We start from the raw sequence: 24,930 nt of genomic DNA on the forward strand, positions 1-24,930 counted from the left end.
GTGAATACATTTCATTATTGATGAAGGGGACTTTGCAACAAATTATTGGTGTACAGTATAAAAATGATAATTAACACAACTGTTGGGAGCAAAAGTTTTGAGTAAATAACTTTTTTAAGAAAAGAAAAAAACCTACTTACTATAAAAAATAAGAAAAACCTGAGAGTAGGAAGATGAATCTTGCACCCGTTACTTTTAAATGTAGTACCGGTATATATATATTCACAGAGAGAGACATAGTGCATGTGTACAGAAGAGGTAAAATGTCATAACTTTTTTGTGAGATTTTACAGATTCCTACTGGTTCTTTGAGAATCTTCACTGCCAAAAACAAAATATTATAATGTAGATTTTCTTGATTTTTCCATAGGATCTCAACACTCTTTCTGGAAGTATATTTCTCTTCAGCAGTCACTACATTGCATATACATTTAATCCTGTTCTCTATAGACTTTTGATTTAAATTGGCCAAATTTCTTTTGCAGGAATTAATTTAAATGTTTTTCCTGTTCTAGTTTTTCTTTATTTTATTTGCTGATGCCAGAAAAGATCCCTCTCAACTTGACTATACTAAGATGCTGCTTTATTTTGCTTCGCATCCTGATGCTGTTGAGGGAGTCTACCGAGCACTTAGTATTGCTACTGGAACATACATCCATAGAAGAAAAGAGGTTTCTCCTCCACATGTGGTAAAATGTGATTATATGAATTAGTAAATAGAGTCATTATGGTGCTGGCAAGTTATAATTTCTTGTCTGATGACTTTGGGTCAGATTCTGATACCCTTACTCATTTTGGGTAGCAACTTTCTTCAGAAATAGTACCATTGACTATGCACTAACAACATCAGTAGAAATACTCAAAATAAGATGCTTCTCAATATGAGTAAGGGTATGAGGATATATTCCTTGAGCAATAACACAATTGCAGAGCATTTCCTGGTAATTAATGTCCAGTACAGGCGAATTGAGGGCATCCTTTGGTCTAACCTCAGACCACTAAAGCCAGCTAGCTATTAATCCCCAGTAGATACACTGCACTGTGGTTGTTACTATTGCTATTATGAGCAAAAAATAATAAGTTTGTTTAAATGTATTTGTGATACATGGCTAGAAAGGGTTAAATGTCCTCCAAAATGAATAACCCTCAAAAGACATGTGGGGAGATAATGTTTGTGTTTTTGTCTGTTTACATATGGTCCGACCATGTAATCAACAGTCCCTGTCTATGCTGTATTCTGATAATTCAGAAGTCAAAAGAAGATCCTAACATTTAAATGAATTGTAAACATGGGATATCTCAGTATTCATCTCTCTTTGAAATGTACTGTGTGTGACAGGTTGGGTCACAGAGACCCCCCTTGCGACTGCCACCTGATGGGCTGAGACTGCCTCTGAGCCCGTTTTCCCTGCCAGCTTGGGACTTCAGTACCCTGTCTTGTTGAGCCAGACATGCTAGCTTGCTGCAGACACAGACCAAGGTCTGAACCACGTCCCCCAAAGGTTGCAGACTTAAGTGAAAACAGGTTAAGAAGTGCTCCTGTCTCTAGCACCCAGACACTCAGTTCCCAGTGGGATCCAAATCCCAAATAAATCCGTTTTACTCTGTTTAAAGCTTATACATGGTAAACTCATAAATTGTTCGTTCTCTATAACATTGAGAGCGAGAGATGCACAGCTGTTTGCTCAGATATGCACAGGTATTAATACTTGCTCTGGGTTAATTAATAAGCAAAAAGTGATTTTATTAAATACAAAAAGTTGGATTTAAGTCGTTCCAAGTAATAACAGACAGAACAAAGTGAATTACTAAGCAAAATAAAACAAAAACATGCAAGTCTAGGCCTAATACAGGTGAACTAAATGCAGATAAATCTCATCCTCAGAGATGTTCCAATAAGCTTCTTTCACAGACTAGATTCCTTCCTAGTCTGGGTCCAGCAATCACTCACACCCCCGTAGTTACTGTCCTTTGTTCCAGTTTCTTTCAGGCATCTCTTTGAGGTGGAGAGGCTATCTTCTGAGCCAGCTGAAGACAAAATGGAGGGGTTTCCAGGGCCTTTTATATTCTTTTTCTTGTGGGCAGAAACCCCTTTGTTCTCCTGTGTAAGATCATAGCAACAAGATGGAGTCTGTAGCCACCTGGGCAAGTCACATGTCTATGAATGATTCAGCTTTTTGCAGGCCGACACCATTGTTTACAAGTTAGTTTGGATGTTCCCAAGAAAACTCAGATGTGGACTGGTGTCTCCCAAAGTCCATTGTCAGTTAAGTGTTTCTTGATTGGGCACTTACTGAGAATAGTCCTTTCTCAAGAAGCTGACCAAATTCTTCATTGAGGCTACTTAGAATCAAACAAATACATGGCCAATATTCATAACTTCATATTCAAAAATGATACACACATACAGACAGCATAATCATAACCAGCAAACTACAACCTTTCCATAGACACCCTACTTGGCCTCCTCTGTAAAAGAACTGGTGCAACAATGATCTATACGGTCACAGTTTATGTCAATAGCGTCACACTGTGAATGGTGGAGGAACAAGCAAATGGCCTTATGTTAATTTGTATAGCTAAGTACCGGTGATGGACCTCCTTCCAAGTCATCCTAATTAGCTTTTGTTCCCTGAGGAACTCCAACTTGTCAAAAGACATGAAATTGTATAAAAGATCCTTGCATCCTGATTCTGTCATCTCAGATCTGCTCAGGGAAAATTTGAGTCACAAGACAGAGGTCCCAGTTATGCTGGTATGCCCTGAATATGATATTTGGACATTGGACTATAAATATGAACTATTTCTGAAAGAACTCTTTGCAACTATAAAGCTCACCATCTCTGCTATGAATCTGCACCTAAATGAATTGAATTCATGTCTGTATGTACATTGATCTTTTAACCATACTCTCTTTTGTTTTTTACTAAATTTTAGTTTAGTTAATAAGAATTGTCTGTAGCGTGTATTTGGGTAAGATCTGAAACATTCATTAACCTGGGAGGTAATGTGTCTGATCCTTTGGGATTGGTAGAACCTTTTCTTTTATATGATGAAATAAGATTTACAGAAATTTTCATCATATTTGACGTGGGTACCTGGATGGAGGCCTGAGACTGGATCACTTTTAAGGGAACTGTGTTGTTTGGACTTCTGAGTAACCAGTAAGGTAATAAAGAAGCTGTTTTATGCTGTCTTGGTAAATCTAAGTATTGGAATATCCACCAGCTTTTGGGGGTTTGGCTGCCCCATTCTTTGCAGTTCACCCTGAGTGACCATAGCTGGCCCCCACTAGGACCCCAGTCATAGTAGCATTACCATTCTTATTAACTTTCTTTTCTGGTATGTTTCTTTGGGATCTTAAAAAGTTTATTTTTGGTATGGTTTTCAAATATTTCAGTTCACCTGTTAGTCAGATGGATTAGTAACATATTGCTGTAAATTCAGTCATTTATTGCAGAGTTCAGTCTGAAAGTTCAAGACCATTATGAATATATTGACATACTGCAAAATGTTGACTTCATTTAATATGTTCATATTTCTTTAGTGTGCTGAGCTGTTTTCCCAGTCTTTAATGACCCAAAACTTTCAATACAATACTGATTACTTTCTACTCTTTTTACAAAAGTATAAAAATCATGACTGATCTTTTAAGTATGCATGCCACCATGTATTTCTTTTCATACCTTTTAAAGAGCTCAATACTTGTACACATGATGAAATCTCTCACCACACTTGCACAACCACAGCGACTACTACTTCCTTAACCTACTTAAACTGCAGTTCTACTCTGAAAAGTTATTGTATAAAAATGGCATTGTTTTGTGGTGCAGATCTACCCCATGTGTATTCATAGTCACGTCTTCTCACTTTTGTGACAAAAATTAGTTTTTTTAGTATTCTTTACCCCTGTTAGTACTGTAGACCCAGCACAGCTTTGGGAAAGGGAGTGCAAGTATAACTGAGGCCAGAATTTGCCCAGCAGAATCTTACATTTGGTAAAGAATACAGCTTGACTTTTAAGATCCCAGGGAGAGTCTGAAAGACTGGCAGTTAAGGGGGAAAAAAACATTTTACTTGTAAGGTGAGAATACTTAATATGAAAATCCTTGAGATACTATAAATGTGGAACCACACTCTCCCATTTTTAGAGTTATTTCTCTGAGTAGTTTACATTTTAAATAAATGTAAAGCTAATACTAAAATAAACTAGACATTTCCAAATACATAGTTGCATGATAATACATTTTTAATTATAGTTTCTGTAATTTGAGGATAAACATCTTGTAAAACATATGGTATTTTTACTGAATTTATGGAGAATTTAGATTGTAAAAGAAGATTAACATTGTCCCTATTTGGCTGCTAGTTGAAGATAGAGGAAGGATTGCTTTGTGGTTAAAGCTATCAAAGTTCAAACTTGGTTTTGCCACAGGCTTCCTGTGTTACCTTGGACAGGTCACTTAATCTCTTTGTAACTCAATTTTTCACGTATAACTAAAAGACAATAATGTTTGTAGTTATAAATCAGAGGGGGAACTTTCTATTGCCTCAGTACCTTCTTCTTCTTGGTATCAAGCAGAGGAAAGCCTGAAGTCTGGCTTGCCAGAATTCTAATTAGCATTTTCCTTCCCCCTTTTCCTTTGTTATTGTGTATGTTCATAGGTAGGGATGTTGCGGGATACATTCTGTTTGTGAGGCACTACATTATTGTTTGTGAGGTGCTTCATTAGTATAGCAGGGGAGCACAGAGGTATCTAGACAGATATTTTTCTTTTAGATAACATCAGGTTTTAATCAGTTTCACTTTATAACAGCTTTATTTTATGAGTTAGCGTTCAAAGAATTATAGTGCTGGAAAAACATTCTTTCAGAATATCCCTTCATCTTACGTTCTTCTTTGCATACATCTACAGTTTATTAGTAGTGTTAAATATATAAAAGAGTGAATGGCTGAAATCCTATTCCACTGAAGTTAGGAAGAGTTTTGCCACTGACTTCTGTGGGTCTGAAATGTCACCCAAAATGTTCAACAACCACCAAGGGGCATTGAATAAAAAATATATTGTGAGCTATAGTTCTGGTGTAGAAGGATACATTTAAGTTAGTCAAACTCTGTGAAGTAAAAAGGCTTATAAAATAATTTTGAAGTCCTTGGTTTTATAACTTTTTAAAAAATAACAGCAATTATAAATGATATTGCTTTAGCATCTGTGTCTAATTTGGAAATCATTTATAAAGAGAAGTTAGTCGAAGTTATGATTTAAACACATGAGCTGGAATATGTACGTACCCAATAAATACTTTTTTTAGTCTATCAAGTAAATTATCTTTGTATTGAAACATGGATACATGTGTTTATTTGATAAAGGATTATGTCAATCGTTAGACTCTAATTAGCTAATTTTTTCACTTATTTGTTTCCCCCTTTCCACTAAAAAAAGTAAAATTAAAACTAAAAATTTAAATTGTGACACCAGTTAAAAGGCAAGAAAGATAAGAGATTTGAAAAATAGTTTACTCGGATAAAGAAATCAGAAACACACTCTATTCTGCTAGCCGTTTCAAACATGCAAATCTCCACAATATCTAGTTGCCATATATAGTAAATTTAAGGGAAGCATCTTTTCTCCAAGTGTGTCTCATGTATTCAAACAGAACATACTCTCAGCTCATTTATTTTATGCTGGCATTTTAAGGACTTACAGTCAACAGTTACATACTCCAAGGAGATATTGCTGTGCTATAGTGCAAACGTTGCTACTGATGGAAGGCTTGAACAATCAGTTGCATCTTGCATCACATTCTAATGATTGCCATTTTGATTTTGTATGGTAATGAATTCCACAGCGGAAGATCTTTCACTGAAAACACTCAGCAACTAAGTCCCAAGAGTTTTAGGGTTCTATTAGTAACAAAACCCTTGCTGATTGGAGGTAGAGAGAAAGATAGGTGGGCTCTAAGCTGTTCAGGGCAAAGATAAACAGACCCTGAGCCTCCTATATTGGAGAGGGAGCCAGTACAGGGCCCAGACCACTAATGTGATATACTCTCAGGAATCTCTCTTAATCAGAAAATGGGCTGAATGTTGAATTAGTTGGAATTTCTTTGTAGCCTTAATGGTTAGCCCTAGGTAGAGTGTATTGGGCAGTCTAATCTAGAGGTAGCTAAAGCATCAATCACATTTGTGATCACAAATCTCTACTTCTGGCCTTCCCTCTTTATCCGGGCTCTCCTCTTTTCCTGTATCAGATACTGCCTCATGGATGTCTCACCATTCCTTTATACTAAACCTGTCAAAAACCAAAAATTCTGATCTTTCCTCCTAAACTCTTTCTCCTTCCCCATTTCCTTGCAGAGGCCTGGCAAGGCTACTGCAACCATTTGTTTAATGTAACCTCCATGTAGTGGCCCCATGGCCTGGAGCAGAAGAATCCCTTCTTATCTTCACCATGTGAACATCCCCAGTGCCTGGAGAGGGCTTCCCCTATAGTCTAATTTACAGAATTCTGTCATTTGTATTGGTCTAGCAGTCCCTAATGTAAATTAGTGATTAATATGAAGAACACAATATTAAAAATACAATAAAGCAAATAGCAGTTTACATCTATATATATATACACTTGAGGAAGTTAAGACTATTTTGAAAGCAGCTACTTCCTTCAGTGTTCTGAATGGTATCAATATAACAGGACTTTGGACCTGACCCTGGCTGAGTATTCACAACTTCCACTGATGTCAACAGGAGTGGTGGGTACCCATTACTCTCAAAAGCTCTATACTCCAGTTACTGATTTTGTTTGTATATGGTGATTTCTATCATAATAATGGATATTTGGAAGTACATCCTCAATGATTCTTAATAAATGTCAAACTGAAATGTATAACTAATGCTAGACCGCTTACCACTGAATCATAATATATAAATGCTTTCTTTCCCAGTCTTTTTCCCACACTGATATGCTGATAAAGGAGGAACCTTTGGTGGAAAAAGAAAAAATCTTGTACTGCACAGATGAGGGAAGAATTTCTATGGCAACTCTACAAAGAGTGTTCCATCATGAAGGAAGTAAAACTGGTGACAACCATAGATTCAGTGATAGGCAGAAGGCAGGCAGTAATAATAAGGTTGGTTGGTTAAACTAAAGAAAGTTCTATCTGTTGCAATATAAGGACAACATTTAGATTAAACACATCATTGTAAATTATGTTAACAGCATATTTTTAAAGTAATGTTTTAACCCCTCAGCAAGAATGTCTTATAGAAATACACAATGTAATATTTGTTTTATGAAGTGATTCTTTTTCAGTTTTTCTAATAAATGAAGCAAGATTTTTTTTCCTTGAAGCATTTCAGAAAAATATACAAGGAACTGGGCTCTGAGGATCTGAAACCCATTCCAATTACCATTCTTTTGAAGCATCCTTTCATTCAGGACTTGATTAACAACTACCAGGGGTACAAACTTCCTGTAAGTATTTCTTTTCTGGGAGGGTCTACTTAGTAATTGTACAGAAATCTCGAATGTGTACTATTCTAGAAATTTAAATTTAATGATAAGAAATACTTCAAATTCACAAGTGTAGACTCTTTATGGGCATTGCAGATTGCTCAATCCAGATTGCGTGTGGCCATTGCATGGGTGCATGGTGTGGGAGAAGGTGCAAGGAGCCTTACCTTTCCTCATGCACAAGGGACATACATGCACTCAGAGGAGAGATGATCACCCCCATGGGCACAAGTCACACAAAAGTGGGCAGGGAAGAGACTAGATCCTAGAGTTGGCCAGGTAGAGCTGGCAAGGCCAGCTAAAGGGATGGTGCAACATGCACATTCCTCCTGTATGCTTGAGATCTAATGGAGGGACTATGCCTGCTAAGGTACAGTCTTTCTGAGCTCCTCCTTGGGTAGAGTGACTTGGTTCTGCCTCCTACATAGTTAGTGTCTTAATGTCATGTTCTGGCCATAAGTCATTAAGGATGAGATAATCTACCCACTTCTATTTCATATAGGACGCCATATGAATGAAACCTTAAAAATAACATAAAAAAAGTATTTAAAAAATAAAAACATGTATGTAAATACAAAAAACATTGCTACTGTACTGTTAAGGTTTAAATAGTGGGCAATATTGTGGCATTTAGCCACTGTCTTGAGTAAGGCAACACAAAACAAACAGCTGTGTCAGATATCTCATTGTTGTACATAAAGCTACCAGAATGCTTTACCTGAATCCACATTATCCAAACGAACAAGAAAAAAACTAGTTAAAATCAGCACATTAGGAAAGGGAACAAGGAACCTTTGATTCACATCTTAGGAGCTGATCAGTTGCCTTCTTTTTATCTTGTTCAGTAAAACTATTCTTCATGCTGAGGGAAAAGACCCAACGGTGTGATAATAAAACCCCACATCCCAACAAGTAGCGTTGATGATGATGGTCAATGTGTTGGCAGTGATGCCACTCAGTAAGTTTCCAAGTGCTCTCCAGAACAGAAAAAAGTAAAAGGGTTGGCAATCTTATTTCATTAGAAGTTTCCAATTAAAATAAACATATTTTTGATATTCCTTAAATGCCCATGTCCTCCCATTTTAAAAAGAATTTGGCCTGTTATAACTATTTTGTAGTTCCCAAGGATCAAAAACCTGAAATAAGCAATTCTGTAGGTCCAGTTAACTGATTAGAGGGAATTTGTTGGCTCCATGGTGCTTATATGAGTAAAACATTTTCTTATAATTATATTTTAGTTCAAAAAGACCTCCTGTCACTTTACTCCAACTTTGGACAGTTTAGGCCAGATTCCTATTGACACTCCAGCCACTTTTCACTGCCAGACTGCTGTAAAGTGGCCTTAGAGTACATGAAAATATGGCCCTACAAGATTTCAGCCCGGGGTGGATTTGCTACAGCCTTCGCTGTTGGTGCTAAATAAGTGCATTGGCTCTAGGCTTTGTGTCTGTTTCACTGGAAGATGCTATTCATCCTTTGGACTGTGGCTGATTTATGGGAAGGAATTATTTTTTTTCCATTTTCCTTTGTCCATTACTCCACAAGGGTCTACAGTTTGGCATGCTTCTTCAGAACTGGTGGTTTAGATTTGAGAGTTCTCCGGATCAGCCTCTGCCTGATACAATGGAGTGTGAGACTCACCTGGGGATTCTCATATCTGAGACCCTCCCCAGTGCAAAGGACTAGCCTTCCTCATTTAAACTTAGGGTTTGGTGTCTGTCTCACATTTCTGATGGTAAACTAGGTTATTGAAAGGTGAGATTACTCACCTGTGTTCTTCAGCCATATTAGAGTTTATAGGCTCCACCTTCTAGGACAGTGTTTCTCAGATATGACCATCATAGCCGGATATGACCATCATAGCCGCATATGACCACCAGGGGCTTTTCTTGTGGCCACAGCCTCCTGGGTACTGATTGGGCGGTGCCGGGGAAGCAACGGCCCCCACCCCAGGGCAGCCAACAGGGGTTGGACCCTGCCCCAGGCTCACCACCACTCCCCCATCACATCTGGCCCCCACTGCTTTCTCCAGCCCTGGGCTTCAGCCATGCAGTGGCAGGCTCTGGCCCCAGGCCTTCAGGCTCAGGCCCTGGGATCTGGCCATGGGGCTTCAGGATCTGGCTGCTAGGCTCAGGCCCTGGCCATGGGACTTCAGGCTCAGCCCCCTGGCTTGGGCCCGGCCCCTGCCCCCGCCCCAACCCCAGCTCTGGCTCCATGGTGGTGGCTCTGGCCCCAAGATCACCCCCCTGCCTTTGCCTCTGGCACCTGCTGCCTCCGCTGTCCTCCAGTCCATCCCCCCATTGCCACTGGCCCCTGATGCCTCCCTACCCACCTCCCCATCCAGGGCTTAATTTGGCCCTGGCCTTACCAGGGCTGAGTAAATCTGCTGTGAAAAGTTATATTTGTATGTTTGTTAATATCACTTTTCACAACAGACTTAGTAGTTAGCTGGGAGGCTGTGAAAAGTGATATTAACATACAAGTATCACTTTTCAGAGCAGCAGACTGACTAGCTAGCAAGTTTAAAAATAAAAAGCAACCAAATAAACAACAAAAACAACAACAAAAAAGACAAGAACGTGTAAAGCACCTTATTTGTGCTTCTGTTCTGTTTAGATCCAGTAAAGAATAGAGACAATTTACATTATTTTTATTATTGAGTCTGAAAAAACAAAACCCACATAAATAAATTACAATTTGGACATGTATATGTGGATATTTATTTGTTTTTCCTAAATCTAATTAAGTATTTTAGGAAAAATTGTCAAAGTGGCCACCAGCAGGAGTTGGTAGTCGCACTCTGAGGCAACCAAAAAATTTGTTGTGAGAACCACTGAGAGTCAGTTTTCCAAGGAGTTTTCCAATCTTCTCCCTGTGAAGATTTCTGAGAAGCCACCTCCAACTTCTTTCCCTCCTGAGAAAACTTTGAGTGTATTTACAGTCCGTAGTACATCGATAAGCATTCTGGTTCTTCAGATGTAAATGGAGATGATCAGGATCCCAAGAAGACCAATCAGAGTCTTTCTCCCTGAATGCAAATGTAGAAGCTTCTTTACTACACCATCTGATGATTTCTAGAACTTTAAAGACCTGTGTGGATATTATGTGGAAGCTCTGAATATGGAATTTTTGGTGGGTCAAGGTGAGATTAGCTGATCACTCAATATGTTACAGTTCAACTAGAAAGGCATAGTAACATTTGCAATAAACAAAGGTCTCCTGGGGACCATCTTAAGACCTGAGGCTCACACCTGCATATATGCCAGCTGTATCAAAAAGGAGGAATAAATAGTATCCCAAAAGTATCCCAAAATAAATGTAAGTTTTTTCATTGTTTGCAATGTTGTTGTAGCCATGTTGGTCCCAGGATATTAGAGAGACAAGGTGGGTGAGGCAATATCTTTTATTGGACCAACTTCTGCTGGTGAAAGAGACAAGCTTTCGAGCTACACAGACCTCTTCTTCTGTTTATTGGCATCCTGCTTCTAGATCACTAGTAGTCTGAACTGCCAACAAAAGAACCAAACCAGGGAGAACTTTCAGATCAATGCCAAAGGAGAAGTAGGCAAAGTCTATTGATGCGCAAAGCAGCAAATCATCAGCAAGTCTACGATCCATAGATTCCACGGCGAGAAGTGACCATTGTGACCATCTAATCTCATCTCCTATATAACAGAGCCCATAGAACTCCCCCAAAATAATTCCTTTTGAACTAGAGCATATCTTATAAAAACAATCCAATCTTGATTTAAAAATTGCTAGTGATGGATAATTGTGCATTGCAAATGATTAGACATTTCTGATGAAATATTATTTCTGTTTGTGGGACAAACTTCTCCCACTGTTGGACCATCTGTGCAAGGAGGAGCATAGGAAGCTAGGACTATAGTTACCAAGGGCACAATAAATTGCTAACCAACACTGTTTCTTCCATCTTAACTAAATGCTAACCTCCCACTAGTCTAACCTAAACCTCAATCACTTCCAGGAGAAGCTGTTACATAGCTTAGCACTCAGATTTTTAAATACGTTACCATTTCTTAGCAGCTATCTTGATAGTACTAAACATATATAAATCGCCTACATTGTTTGCAGCTTACAGGTTAAGTTCAGAAGTGGCACAATCTCCAAAGTTTGCCTAAGAAGATCAAACTGTGTATGCAAACTTGCACAGTACCTGAGGGTCGTAAAACATAGTCTCTAGACCAAAATTACTTCTGCAGCATGTCTCAGGAATACTTTTATTACTGAAAATACATAAGGCAGTCTGGAGCTCAAGTACTACATTTATCTCTTGATCTGGCAGTTAGATCTGATATGTACATATCTTGACTTGGCAGCTTGACTTGACTTGATCATGCAGACCTGAAATCTTTATTTAACTATTACCCTCAGTCTTTTCTCTTTCAAGGGTTTTTATTGCTAATTAATCTCAACAGACATGGTGATCTGTACTCAGTACTGAAGAAGAAAGTGAAGTTACATCCAGTAACAGTACTTACAGGCATGGTTCCACAATCTCCAATTCTTTGGAATCTTTCTTTAAAATTCTGATCAAGTGGGAAAAAAACTAAGGCCATAGCTCTTTGTACAACTTTGCTTTAATTGTGCGTATTCATGAAGGAGCATACTCGTGATCCTTGTGGCCACTATATCCTTTCCATAGAATTCTGACCATAGTGTCCAAAACACATGCACTCTCAGAAATGTAGTTCCATTCAGACAACCTCTTCAAAGAACTACATTTCATAGGTAGGTAAACTTCCCTTTTCCAAGGAAGCAAAATTAAGAATACAGTCGTTTTAACATAAAAGATTTTTCCATATATCCTCAAGTAAATATAAAAATCTTTATAAAAAATGAAGTTCAACCGCAGTGCTGCTATTTTGAGATCTTTTGCAAGATAAGTATAGCAAAGCTAGGGTGTGGTTTCTAAGGTTAAAATGTTGCTACTTCTGCTGTCATAAACACTAGTTGCAGAAAAATATTTAGGTAGATATAGATGAAATATTTGCTTTTAATTATAAAATTCAGGATTTTAAAATATATGTGCTGCAGCACTGGCTGGCTTAGGAAACTGGTTATGAATTAGAAAGCCCTTCACTTCTGGGTCACCAGTTCAAATCAAACCAATAGCATCTTGATAAAAAATAATTATCCTCTGATAGGATGTTTGCTGACCTATTTGAAGTGAGTTTGTTGGCTTAGTCCAATTCCTTGTGGACCAGTAACCATATCATAAATCACCACCTCTGTTTGGTACCCTCTTTGTTAGCCTCAGCACAAAGACCAAGGACTGATTTAGACACAAAGATTTTATTACCCTTGTACCTCTGGCCTTTTCTGTCCAGATTAGAACTGTGGAGCAAGCTCTCTGTCATGACCTATCCATTTTTTGGTTTATCAGACAACTTTATTCTTTAGGGTTGTCAGTCTACACCTGTCACCAGAACGCACAGTGTGTGTGTGTGTGTGTGTGTGTGTGTAAGCATTTATTTAAGTTCAGAACTGTCATCAAATTCTACTGAATACATTTTTAATAATACTCTTTTCATTGTAATAAAATTACAAAAATAGTCTGCAATAGATATTTAACATCTACTAATACCTCGTTAGTGTTTATTTCCAGTGGAATACTTTGATCTTAGTTAATGAGAGCAATGGGCACAGTTTGATGATTGGTATCTTTTTTCCCCAGTTTGCCATTTTTTTTTTTTTTTGTCTCTCATTCAAAATAAAATGTACAGTTTTTTTAATGTATGCTGTGTTGTTGTAGCCGTGTCAGTCCCAGGATATTAGAGAGACAAGGTGGGTGAGGTAAAATCTTTTATTGGAGCTCTTCTTCTGTGCAAGCTTCTCTTTCTCACCAACAGAACTTGGTTCAATAAAAGATATTACCTCACCCACCTCGCCTCTCAGTTTTTCTAAAGCATTTGACGCCATTATGTTATTTATGCATAAAGATTATTTAAGTTCCTTTTTGTTCCAAATCTCTTAGTTTAGCATATCAAAGAATAGATTTCAAATACATGTATATAGTATTTTTATATATATGTGTGTGTGTGTTATACATGTATAAAATTTTATATAAATTTATATTATAAATAAATGTAACTATTTAGGCCCCTCCTTCCAGGCTGCTCCTCCTAAAGTAATTGTAACTTAATATTATTATTAACCATCTACATATTAGTAGCACCTAGAGGCCTTGTTCAATTCAGAGTACCATTGTGGTAGGCATTGTACTAACGTACAGGGAATGATAGTCCCTGCCCCAAAGAGTTTACATAGACTATTTCATGTAACATTTGTAAAATTTACATGAGCAGCAGTTTTTTAAACATACATTTGTCTCAATATGGATTCAACACTTGATACAACGTTTGACAATGAAGAAATACGCTGCTTCGATTTATAAGGACAATTCCTATAGTCCCTACTTAGTAAGGACTACAAGTAGGGGCCTCCCATGCACAGTAAATAAGGTATTTAATACTCAGGGCAGGAGGAGTATTGATGAATCACTGTCTGCTCTTAGCCCGTGCTCATGATACTTCTAAAACTTGAGAAACATTTTCTATGTAGTGTGATGTGTGGGTGCACAAAGGGCGGAAAATTTAACTCAACTCCTAAAAGGGACTTTAAGTACATTTTCAAATGTACTCCATCATGTGTTCCGTCAAGGAGGACATAAGAAATGTATACATACGTCAAAAAATAATATTTTTCTTCAGTTGCTAATAATAATGATAATTATTGGTTCAGATAACAAGAGACATTATTCTTGCATGAAACTGAAGAAAAGCACATTTCTGTCTATTGGAGCTATTGATCAAGAGCAGAAGCAGTTACCTCTGCAGTATATTTGAGGTCATTGAGAGCTTTGGTTTCTTTTGTAATTGTTGGTTACATACACTGAAGCTGGTTTCCTTTGTACATGTGCTGTTTTCTTAAATGCTAAGCTGTCATTTTCCTCGCTGCATCAGATCATGGATCATATGAATCCTTGCTCATTTTTAGAGTAATGTTTAAAATATATTTGTATAGTATATCTTGTATGTAGAATTTCTGCTTCCTGCCCACACAGCATGTCAGAGGTGCTCTTTTTCCATGATAATAAATAGTAACTTCTTGCAGTTTTACTGATTTTTCACAACTATATTTTTAGTAATAAAACACACATTCTGGTGTGTCAGAAGCATTACAATTAACTGGTATCAGCATTTACCTCATGTGGTAGTGATAAGTACTGATAATGAACTTGCTGAAGCTTCCATTTGCTAACATTTTATTTCTGTATAACCGGAACTGAAATGTCTGTTTCTGACTCATTGTACTGAAAAAGGGCTGTTTTAAACTGAACCACTCTTCCAGCTAATCCTAAAGTGTTATCACAAACTTGTAAAACAAAAGGCCAGTGAAATGCTTTATTGCTTTTTCTCTAGTGGAATATCAACAATTATAGGTAATTTTATGGTTGAAAAAAAGAGAAAAAGCTGGACTTTAAAAATTTGGACAGAATATATTAGCTGAGAAAAAAGTATTTGAACTTAATCTGGTTTATTTTATAAAACCTGGGGATTTAGCCTACAACCTGGAAAAAATAGTATGTTTTCTGCTTAAGACAAAATTTAATCGCCAACATTTTAATATCAAACACTAGAAGGCTAATAGATTGCTGTTCATGTTTTTACTGAAAATACAGTACACTGTGTCTTTAATTTAATCGTTCGTCTTCTTTACACAATTGGTAGTATTATCAAAATGGGGGAGGGGGCGAGGAGTAGTTTGTGTGAGATCACTTGACACAAAAAGCTGGAAACCAATAAGTTAATGTATTATCAATACCAAAAACTGCACAAAAATGTAAATGCATGCTGTCTCGATGTAAACACATATTGCTCCAAATGTTGTTGCAGTTTCTCATTTTCCTTATCTTCACCTCCATTTCTTTGACGCTCTGCTTCACTCTGTAAATTGAATTACTAAAAAAGGCAACTTCTTACTCAACAGGTTTGCTCTGTGTGCTCTGAGTTACACTTGCTGAGTTTAATGTCAAAATAAGTTTTTAACGCTCTTTGCTCTTTACTCCATTAAAGTTAAATACATGCTTAAGTGCTTTGTTCAATTTAAATTCCAATTAGCTATACCTGTGTAAATCCATTGAAGGCAATAGGGTTGCATAGGTGTCACTGAAAATGTAATCTTGAAGATACAGGCATTAAACAGTAAGTGAGGCAGAATTTGTCCTGAAGAACTTTCATTCTTGTTCAAGCTGGCCTCTGCATATTTATACCTATAGGATGCACTGCCGGCACTGCTGAGCTTTGGGAACAAATCACTCGTAGTCAAAGAAGTTTGACTGTGGAGTGAACTTCTAGAGGAGGTCAGGCTAAACTGAAAATTACCATTTTTAGGGTGGAAGGAAAACCCTACTCTCTGACATATTATTTATTACTGTGTTATTTGTAAATTGTAGCACTAAGATGTTCCAATCAGGAGCAAGATTCAGAAGAGCTAGGGCCTCTGCAAACACAGTAAGAGAAAGAGAGTTCCTCTCCTGAAGAGTTTATAGTCTAGTTAATGGGGGAGGGACAGGAAGAGAGAGAGAGAGAGAGGAGTGGAAAAACAAAAACAGCAACAAAAACCACATATGTTCATATGCCAAGTAGAGCCTCCTCTCTTGGAAAAGATTCATGAAGCCACCATGCAGACCTAACTTATCAGGGAAGCACCTAGATACTGCCATGGAGAGTACTCTAGAGTAGATAGATAGATAGATAAAAAATCTACCATGCAAATTCATACCATTGTATCAAATATGTAATGGGACATATATCAGTGGCATCAACATGGTACTTTCTTTTATTGTTTTATTTACATATTACATAGAATAAGGAAGAAAGAGTCTTTTCACAAAGATTAACTGTCAAAACTGAACCAGCAAAAGGAAAGGTTCTGAGTCAGCCACCATTTCCTTAGCTCTTCTCTAGGTATTGTAGCATTTGTAGTACAAAACACACACTGATTCAAGAACCCTCCAATGCCTAGATAAGAAGGTAGATTTAAGCCTTAACACTGAATTTCCTGGATTTGGTTACTTAAAATCCATCCTTGACATCCCCATCACATGCTTGAAGCACCACACCATATACTGATTTCTTTGGAACAATACATATAACAATTCCATAATGGAAAAGAAGTGATTGGTTTATTCTGTAATACAAATATTTAATGCCTATAGTAGACCATTATTCTTTAATTCATGACAAGTTAACCTGTAATTGTTTGGTCTGATAATATCATGTTACAGTAGTATGGAACTGTGATATTGGCCTTATACAAATGATATAAAAAGCTGTAATTTTCTTTACAAAATATTCCATTGAGCCTTCTATTGAGCTCAGGGACAGTGCCAGTGTTTTCTTAAATAGAATATGTTGAGTATCTTATCTGATATATGGAAAGAGTGACTTACATGAATAAATCCCAATTAAAATACAAGTTATACACCTACATCTCTGCTCATTAATAGTTTTGACAGTTTTAATTGTGACCTAAAAGTTATCTGACACGTCCTTTTAACTTTGTTTTCAATATTCTTGTGTGTAGGATATTAAAGTGATTCTACAGAGAGATGAACAGACACAATCAACTGATGGAGAAATATATAAAGATGTTAAAATATGAAAAAAAATTAAGCAGTAAGGGAAGTTTTTGTAGGAATTAGGACTTGTGGTCTACTGCTGTGAGTAAGGATTGCAGGTCAAGTCCTATAATAATTAAGTATATTACATGCTAGCTATACTCTGCTTTAAATAAAAGTGTATTTGATTAAAGAAGTTTGGTTATTTTAGATAAAATATTCTGATAACACTTCTAAATAAAATGAAGTTGGTTTTTAGTTGTTGACTAGTAATATGTTCTTTAATAATTTTATAGGAATAGACTGTCTGCCAGTCCTATGTGCAAGATCATCTTTTGTTAATATTGATGGAACACAAACATTGATATTTGTTAATTGTATACAGCATCTCACAATTTTTAGTTAATAAACTAATAATATAAATGAAAACAGAATTTTCTCTCAATTAAATAAGGACAAACTATTGAAAAGCCATAATGTATATGAAATTGTAATACTTATTGGTATTAGCAGAGATATTTAACCCTTGTTTTCTAACCTTTCAATTTTTACCATACCATTTCTAGATAAATTCTAATTACAATCTGTTAGAATATTTCCAAGCTCATGTTCAAGTGGAAGAACACAGTGTGAGCAATAGTAAAATTTCTCAGTGAACTTTCATATAATTGTCATGCTACATGAAATCATTGAATCAAAGTTCTTGAAGGGAGTCATTTATTAAATAAAACTATATATTACTGATACAAAAGGACAATCTTCTAGACAACTCAGGTTCCGGCTTTGTTTACCTGGGATGGTGCTCTATCTGGCCTCCTATACAGCACAGAGCAACATGTACTTGCTGCATAACATACTCTTTGTTAGTACCAAATAAGATCTTGGTGAAACTTTCTTCTCTTTCATCTCTGCAGAAGTTGTCCAGCCTTTTTCTCCATACAGTTTGACTTTTACTGCATCTCCTGGTTGAAGTTTTGGAAAAGTTCTCATAGAATTGTGCTTGTCAAGATTACTTTTATATTTTCTTATTGTTCTCGTATCAGCACGTTTTAAACTTTCACCATGTAGGATGCAAATTCTTCAAGGTGGGACCTATATACAATTTTTGTCTATTGAGTGTCAATAGAGCTGAATTGAATTTAGTCGTTGCATTCAGCATTGCTCTGTAAATTAATTAAGCTAAGAATGCCTTTCCCTGACAAAATTTCTTTAACTATCTAACTCTTTCAGCTTTTCCATTCTCTTAAGGGTAATGAGAGCTAATAGTAATAGGAAGGGAACTGTATTTTTTCATGAAATTTGTATCTGTAAATTGTAGACCATTGTCTGTAACTAGTTTCTCTGGAATTCCCCAATGAGCAAATATATTCTTTAACTTTCCAATGATGCTCATTCCTGTGGCATATGCACATTTGTAAGCATTTTGACTAATGGCTATAGCAGCTAGGTGCTTGTGACTGTCTAGCTCACACAGATCAATAAACTTACACTTTCAGGACATGACACGTAAAAGTGCCCTTCTTTTGTATTGGTTTATTAACCTGGCAGCATGCACAGGTAGTATCCGCTTTCTGACTGTCTACTTATACCTGGCTAACACACTGTCATTTTGGCATGTTTTCTGCATTTGATAATGCCCTGGTGACCATCAAAACTTTCTCACTCCGGCCTGATTCAGCAAAGTATTTAAGCATGAGTTTAACACTAAAGGGCTACTAATAAACTTAAAAATTAAGCTCATGCTTAAGTGCTTCGCTGAATCAGGGCTATTTTATCAACACAAAGTAACAAGTCTATGACGTCTCTTAAGCAATTTCTCTCTGCATAGACTACTCTCTAATTTTGATATATATATCTTTATTGCATTTTGGCCATATACCCTAGACATTTTGTAGTACTAACTGAAGCTCACTATTTGCCAACTGTGATTAGAATATTCTCTTTAAGGTTTGGGAAGTGGTTTGCTTGAAGTGTAAAGCAGTTATGTATCAAAAAGTAAATACACATGGCCAGTGTATCCAGCAGAAATTGCCAATATTTTAGACTAGAGCCTTACAAGACATCTGTAACAGTCTGCATCAGTCTGTCATGATGACTTAAAAAACATATTTCCTTATATTTTAGACTTTCTTGATAACAACACTGACCCTTCTTGTTTCTTAGCTGATTTTAGGCAATCCAAATTTGAAAGGAAAGTTGTAGACTGGTGGTAGCAGATCAAAGCATCTACATTTGACATACAAAGCTCATCAGCTTTAAGCAAATAATGTTGTGTCTCTGCAGTCTACATGCTTCATGCTAACCACACCGGTATATTGTAACTAGGTACTATCATAGAAACAGCCAAAACCTTGTTGTGCCCCCGCAAACCATGCTGCAACCTCCACATCCTCGTTTTACTTATGACAACAGTATGATGCATACAAACTAATTCACTCTATTACCAACATCTTTTCTTCCCCTACCACAGTGCAACTCAGTCAAAATCTCATTTTATTTCATGCAGTATTCTTAAAACATTCTATTCCTATGTTTATAGCAAGCTTTTGGCTTTTTCCCCTTCATTTAAAGAATAGCCTCCACCTGCAACACAATCCTATTCCTTTTTCAGAATGTGGGGAATCTCCATCGATTACTTTCATTCCAAATTTAGCTTCATTTGGTACAAGTTAGCTGTTATGCCAAAGGGTAAGGCTGTGATTTTACTGGAAAGCTTATACACCAAGGTTCTCCTAATAAAAATCAGTGGCCTTATTTCAGAAGTGCTGATCATCCACAAATCCTATTAAGGTCAATTGGAGCATCAGGTACTCAGCATCTTTGAAAAGTCAGATGAGAAATTCTTTGAACTAATGGTATGTACTCTCTGAGGGACACCCTATATTTCTACAGTTTAGTGTCTTTTCCTAAATATTTTTCTGCTTTATGTTCCGCAGTCCTCTTTTATAATGTTATCTTCAGGTAGTCTTTTGTATTGAGCAAATCCAGAAGGACTGCACAGTGATTCCAATAGGCCCTGACTCAGCAAAATACTGCAGCATGTACTTAATGTTAAACATAAGCTTCAGTCCTTTGCTGAATGGTAGTCTTAATCTGCAGTGTGCCTGTCATAAATATACATACGTTGGAATTTTCACAACAAGTGATGGCCTCTTTCTACGTCTCAGCAAAGATGTAATAGTTCAGCACTATAATAGGCCCTCGTATTCCTCAGACAACTATTTTACAAAAGCTAATACAGTGCTTTAATTCAGTAATAGTCTCATTATAATTGAAACTAAACTACAATTGTCAAAATAGCCCTACAGGAATGTCCATTCTAAAGAAGGCACATGCAGCCTATCAAAGACAGCCAGGATGAACTGTGCCAGTTTTTGAAAATGTAGCCACCTTCAAACAATAAACCTGTGAGCAAGGTAGGTGGGCATTTTGCCATATATTGTACGTAGATTTCAATGTGGCCTTGGTACTACCCAATCTTATTCCTACTGAAGTCAAAGGTGAAATTCCCTCTCCGAGATGCATTTCTCCTCCAATGGAACAGAGGTCTCTTGTATGCATTTCCACTGATTCATCTAATATCCAAGGTCCTGCTCAAGATGAAGAGAAAAAAAGTTAGGGTTATACTTATAGTTCCTATGTGGCCAAGACAAACATGGTTCCCCTACCTTACTCAACTCACTGTTCGCCAACCAGTCACTCACCAGCCTGTTACTCCTCTCCTCTCCCAGGAGTCTGATCAGATCCATCACTCCAATCTCCAGGTTCTCCAGCTCAAGGTGTGGCTGGTTGTTGAAGGTTGAGAGAAACAATCTGCCCCAAGGACGTAAAGATGGTGCTGTTACATAGCAGGCTCCACTGTCTTATCCTCAATCCTAGACTCGCCTCTGAAATCCGATCCCACCCCTAGGGTTACTGCTGCAGAGTCCCTAGAGTGGAGCACACATAGGGACACTACTTGAAAAAGAAGAGAGGGTTACTCACCCTGTGCAGTAACTGTGGTTCTTTGAGATGTGTCCCCCTATGGGTGCTCCACTATCCGCCCTCCTCCACTCTGCTTCAGAGTTCTTTCCAATGACCTCTGTAATAGAGAAGGAACTGAGGGTGGCTCACCTGTGCAACCGCTTTACAGGCCTGGTGCAGGGCATGAGATAGGGAGAGTATATGCACAGGTCAAATGGACACTGCTACCTAAAATCTCCCATCTGAGGCGCAGGGGACACGAGCGCACCTAGAGTGGAGCACCCATAGGGGGACAAACCTCGAAGAGCCACAGTTACTGCACAAGGTCAGAAACCCTCTCTTCAGGCATCATGTAGGAGGAAAGACACCAAAACAATCATAATCTCTCCTGAGCAAAGTCTCAAAGTCTGTTTCCTGGTTCAGAGCATTCATAACAGCTCCAGTAAAACATATTCCCTGTTTACAGAGTGTGCTATAGTATGGAGTCAAGGTGATTAAGGCTGAATGACAGTTTGAAAGTTAAGCCAGGTTCTGGTCCTCCTGCTAGCACAAGATTTTTTACCAACATTTTCTGTATGTTCCTCTTTTAAACTTACTCAGTTTCTACCCTTTCTTGCTTAAGTGTAACCTCAAGCTACTACACAGGAGACAACTGGGAAGCCACTAGTGTTACCAGGCGCTATCTTCCCTCTTGTTCCCCTACCTCACCCCTGGGAAAAGTCTCAAACCCTGCCCTAGAGATCATTATGAGCACCAATAAACACTCACTACAATCTTTGTAAAAGATTTTGTTAATTATTGTCTATTTGCTTAGGCTGCGGGTAACAGGCAAATGCATGCTACTTCCTTAACCCTTCCTAGGCAAGTTCCCCTGCCTTATCAGTTAGTAAACTACATGCTAGTAACTCAGACATATTACTAAGCTACAAATGACCATCAGGGCTTCTCCTCCTCTCCCCGGTTCATGTCCATTGCTGCCCAGTTTCTTTCAGCTATGTCTGGCAACGTTTTGTGACTGGGGGAACCAGATTTTCAAAGGTTTTTGGACACCTAAAGATGCAGTTAGGCACCTGGTGCGTTTTCAAAATGCCTAAGAAGTCAGGCACCTATCTCCCCTTGAAATCAATTGATTTGAAATTGATTTCAATGTGAGCTGGGTGCCCAACCTACTTGGGTGGCCAACCTGCCATCAGGCCCCACCCCTCTCCGTGACCCTGTCCTCTGTTCCTCAGGTAAATGCCTGCCTCACCTCTTCCTCCCTTCTCCCCTGCAAGACCCTGCCCCCTAGCCAGGTCAGAGGCTGGAAGCCAGAGCTGGGCAGTGCGGGGCGGCTGCTGTGCTGGTGGGTGACATGGTGTGGGTGGCTGCAGCGCTCCCCTGTCTCTGCCTTCTGCTGCCACTGGTGCCTGAGGCCCTGGAACTGCAGCTACTTCTCAGCTCCCTACTTCCCTTTCACTTTTCACAGCTGGTAACAGCCATCCGGGGGGGCGGACCCAGCTCTGGGGCCAGCAGAGCCCTCGGAGAGCAGCAACTGTGGGAGCAGGGCTCAGCGACTGGGTTGAAGCCAGTCAGCCTGGGCCACTCTGGGTAGCCCCAGAGCTTCCACCTGCCCTGGGCAGCATGCCCTGGCAGGTGGGGACACAGGCTGGAGGCTGCTCTCAGACCCCCCTGGATCCCTGCCTGGACTTACTACTGTGCTGCTGCTGGCAGCAGTGCTGCCTTCAGAGCTGGGTGGCCAGAGAGTGGCAACTGTTATGGGGGGGCTAAGGCAAATTTTGGGGTGGCTCTAGCCCCGGCAAGCCCCCTCCCCCAAGCATTGCCCCTGCCCCTGAGTGACATAGCTGTGTCAACTTCACTTTTTAGTGTAGACCTGGCCTGGTTCTTATAAGTCACACCAAACTGGGAGATGTGGGGTGAGGTACTCACAACTTCAGCTCTGTCACTGTTTCCCACTCTCCTCTGGCCAATTCTGACCACCCCTCGCCCTGTGTGGAACCCAGCTTGCAGAGAATCTTTCGCAGGCTCAGGGGCAGTGATTTGGATGGTCCCTTCCTTACACACAGAAAAGAGGAGATCAGCATACGCCGGTTCCCTCCACATGCAAATCTAATGGGGCATCATTTGGCCCAGTGAGAGGCAGAACACTTGAAAGGGAATACCTGGACTATTTTTCAAAACATTAGGGCCTTTTTCTCCCCTTAAAATCTGACTGGATGCTATCACACTGTTTCCATACTAGCAAGAAATGTTCCTTAGTTTGCTCTGTGGTTCATACCTCAAAATTTCCATTGAACTCGAGGTTCAACCACTGCCTTCTTCATGTCGTTCACAAGAGAAGCATGTCAGCTTGTTAAAAACCACTTAGTTCTGTTTTATTCCATAATGAGTGAAAAGTGTAAATTAATCTTTATGTGCAGCTTTACTACATGCTTTGAAAGGACGTAGTATGTTAACTAAAATTGAAAATTAAATGCAAACCACTAACATTAATGCAACATTATGGCTATGAAATCAAACCAAACTCAGGAAAGTCCAACCACTCTAGTGTAGTTCAACGCTGGAAAGTGACTCTAAAAATGGCATTGGTTAGTTCTATGTTTGTTGTCTGTCAGGGATTCCATCTCAAATGTGCTTGGATTACAAGTAATGATGTTTTTATCAAATGGTTGGTTTTACAAACTCTGCCTGGTTTTGGAGAACCAAACTGTTTTATTTTCTCCATCTCATGTATCATGACCTATAATAAAGGTTCTTCAGAGGAAATTATCCCACCACCATATCTGGGCAATCTCATTGTTCTCAAATTATACCCCTGCAGTACAAACTCATTGACTTCACTGAGGTTGCACAGGTGTGACTGATTGGAACTTAGGGCTTGTCTTCACTATTGGGGTAAGTCGTCCCAAGTTACGCTACTCCAGCTACGTGAATAATGTAGCTGGAGTCGACATAGCTTAGGTTGACTTACCCCGGTGTCTTCACTGCGCTGCGTCAACAGGAGATGCTCTCCAGTTGACTTTCCTTACTCTTTTCAGAGAGCTGGAGTACCAGGGTCAACCAGACAGCTCTCGGCCATCGATTTAGCGGGTCTTTGCTAGACCTGTTCAATCGATCCCTGCTGCATTGATTTTAGCAGTGTGGATCCCTCTAGTGAAGACAGCCCTTAGTAAACAATTCCAATGATGATACAGAAGAAGGCATAGAATCCAACTCCCTCTCTAGCCTGCCTTGGCTGTGCCATGCTAACAAGAATAAAAAGCAAAGCATGCTTAATGTTTGTCTCTCAAGTCAGCAGATAGGGAGGTAGCAGGTCTGTTGAGAAAAAAAGGTGTCATTTTTTTCCACAGCCACTTTTCAGAGTAAAAGTGTTGATTCTGGAGAAAAATCAGAAGACCAGAAGTGGGAAATAAGGGACACACAGAGCTCCTAATATCTGGTTAGCACAGCCAGCAGCTTCAACCACCTCTGTAATTGTCTGTAGATCAGGGATGGCCTGACACTCCGAGCCACATATGACAATCTTCAGAAGTTCAAGAGCCAGGGCGCACCCGCTGTGGCTCAAGGCTTCAGTCCTGGGGGAGGCGCCTGATGGGGCTTGGGGCATGTGTGCCCCACAGGGCTGAAGCCATGAGACCCCCATCCCTGCTGGGCAGAAGCCGCCTACCCCACTGCAAGGCAGAGGTCCCAATCTCCCCCATCCCCAGTCTGGTAGGTGGAGAATGGGGGGGACGACGACTCTGCAAGTCGCACTTTAATGGTAAGCCACAGTTTGGCCACCCCTGCTATAGACCAAGGAATTGGTTGATACCA

At 38.9% G+C, this 24,930-nt stretch overlaps 1 protein-coding gene across 6 annotated transcripts in view; it reads left to right on the plus strand.

Annotated features, from left to right (window-relative positions):
* Positions 1 to 17,617, plus strand: part of SPEF2 (sperm flagellar and cilia associated 2) — a 146,893-nt gene extending 129,276 nt beyond the window's left edge. For 3 of the 6 annotated variants that reach the window (XM_078852754.1, XM_078852744.1, XM_078852746.1), the window contains 4 exons: positions 516 to 689; positions 6,943 to 7,128; positions 7,350 to 7,472; positions 17,124 to 17,617. In XM_078852754.1, the coding sequence (XP_078708880.1) occupies positions 516 to 689; positions 6,943 to 7,128; positions 7,350 to 7,472; positions 17,124 to 17,201 (561 nt within the window). In that variant the 3' untranslated portion in view covers positions 17,202 to 17,617. Of the gene's footprint in view, positions 1 to 515; positions 697 to 6,942; positions 7,129 to 7,332; positions 7,473 to 17,123 lie in introns of those variants that run through there. The other 3 variants (XM_078852749.1, XM_078852747.1, XM_078852750.1) reach the window with 3 other exon arrangements.
* The last annotated feature ends 7,313 nt before the right edge of the window (positions 17,618 to 24,930 follow it).

The sequence above is a fragment of the Lepidochelys kempii genome, chromosome 5 (genome assembly GCF_965140285.1).
Source record: "Lepidochelys kempii isolate rLepKem1 chromosome 5, rLepKem1.hap1, whole genome shotgun sequence".
Classification (NCBI taxonomy): domain Eukaryota; kingdom Metazoa; phylum Chordata; order Testudines; family Cheloniidae; genus Lepidochelys; species Lepidochelys kempii.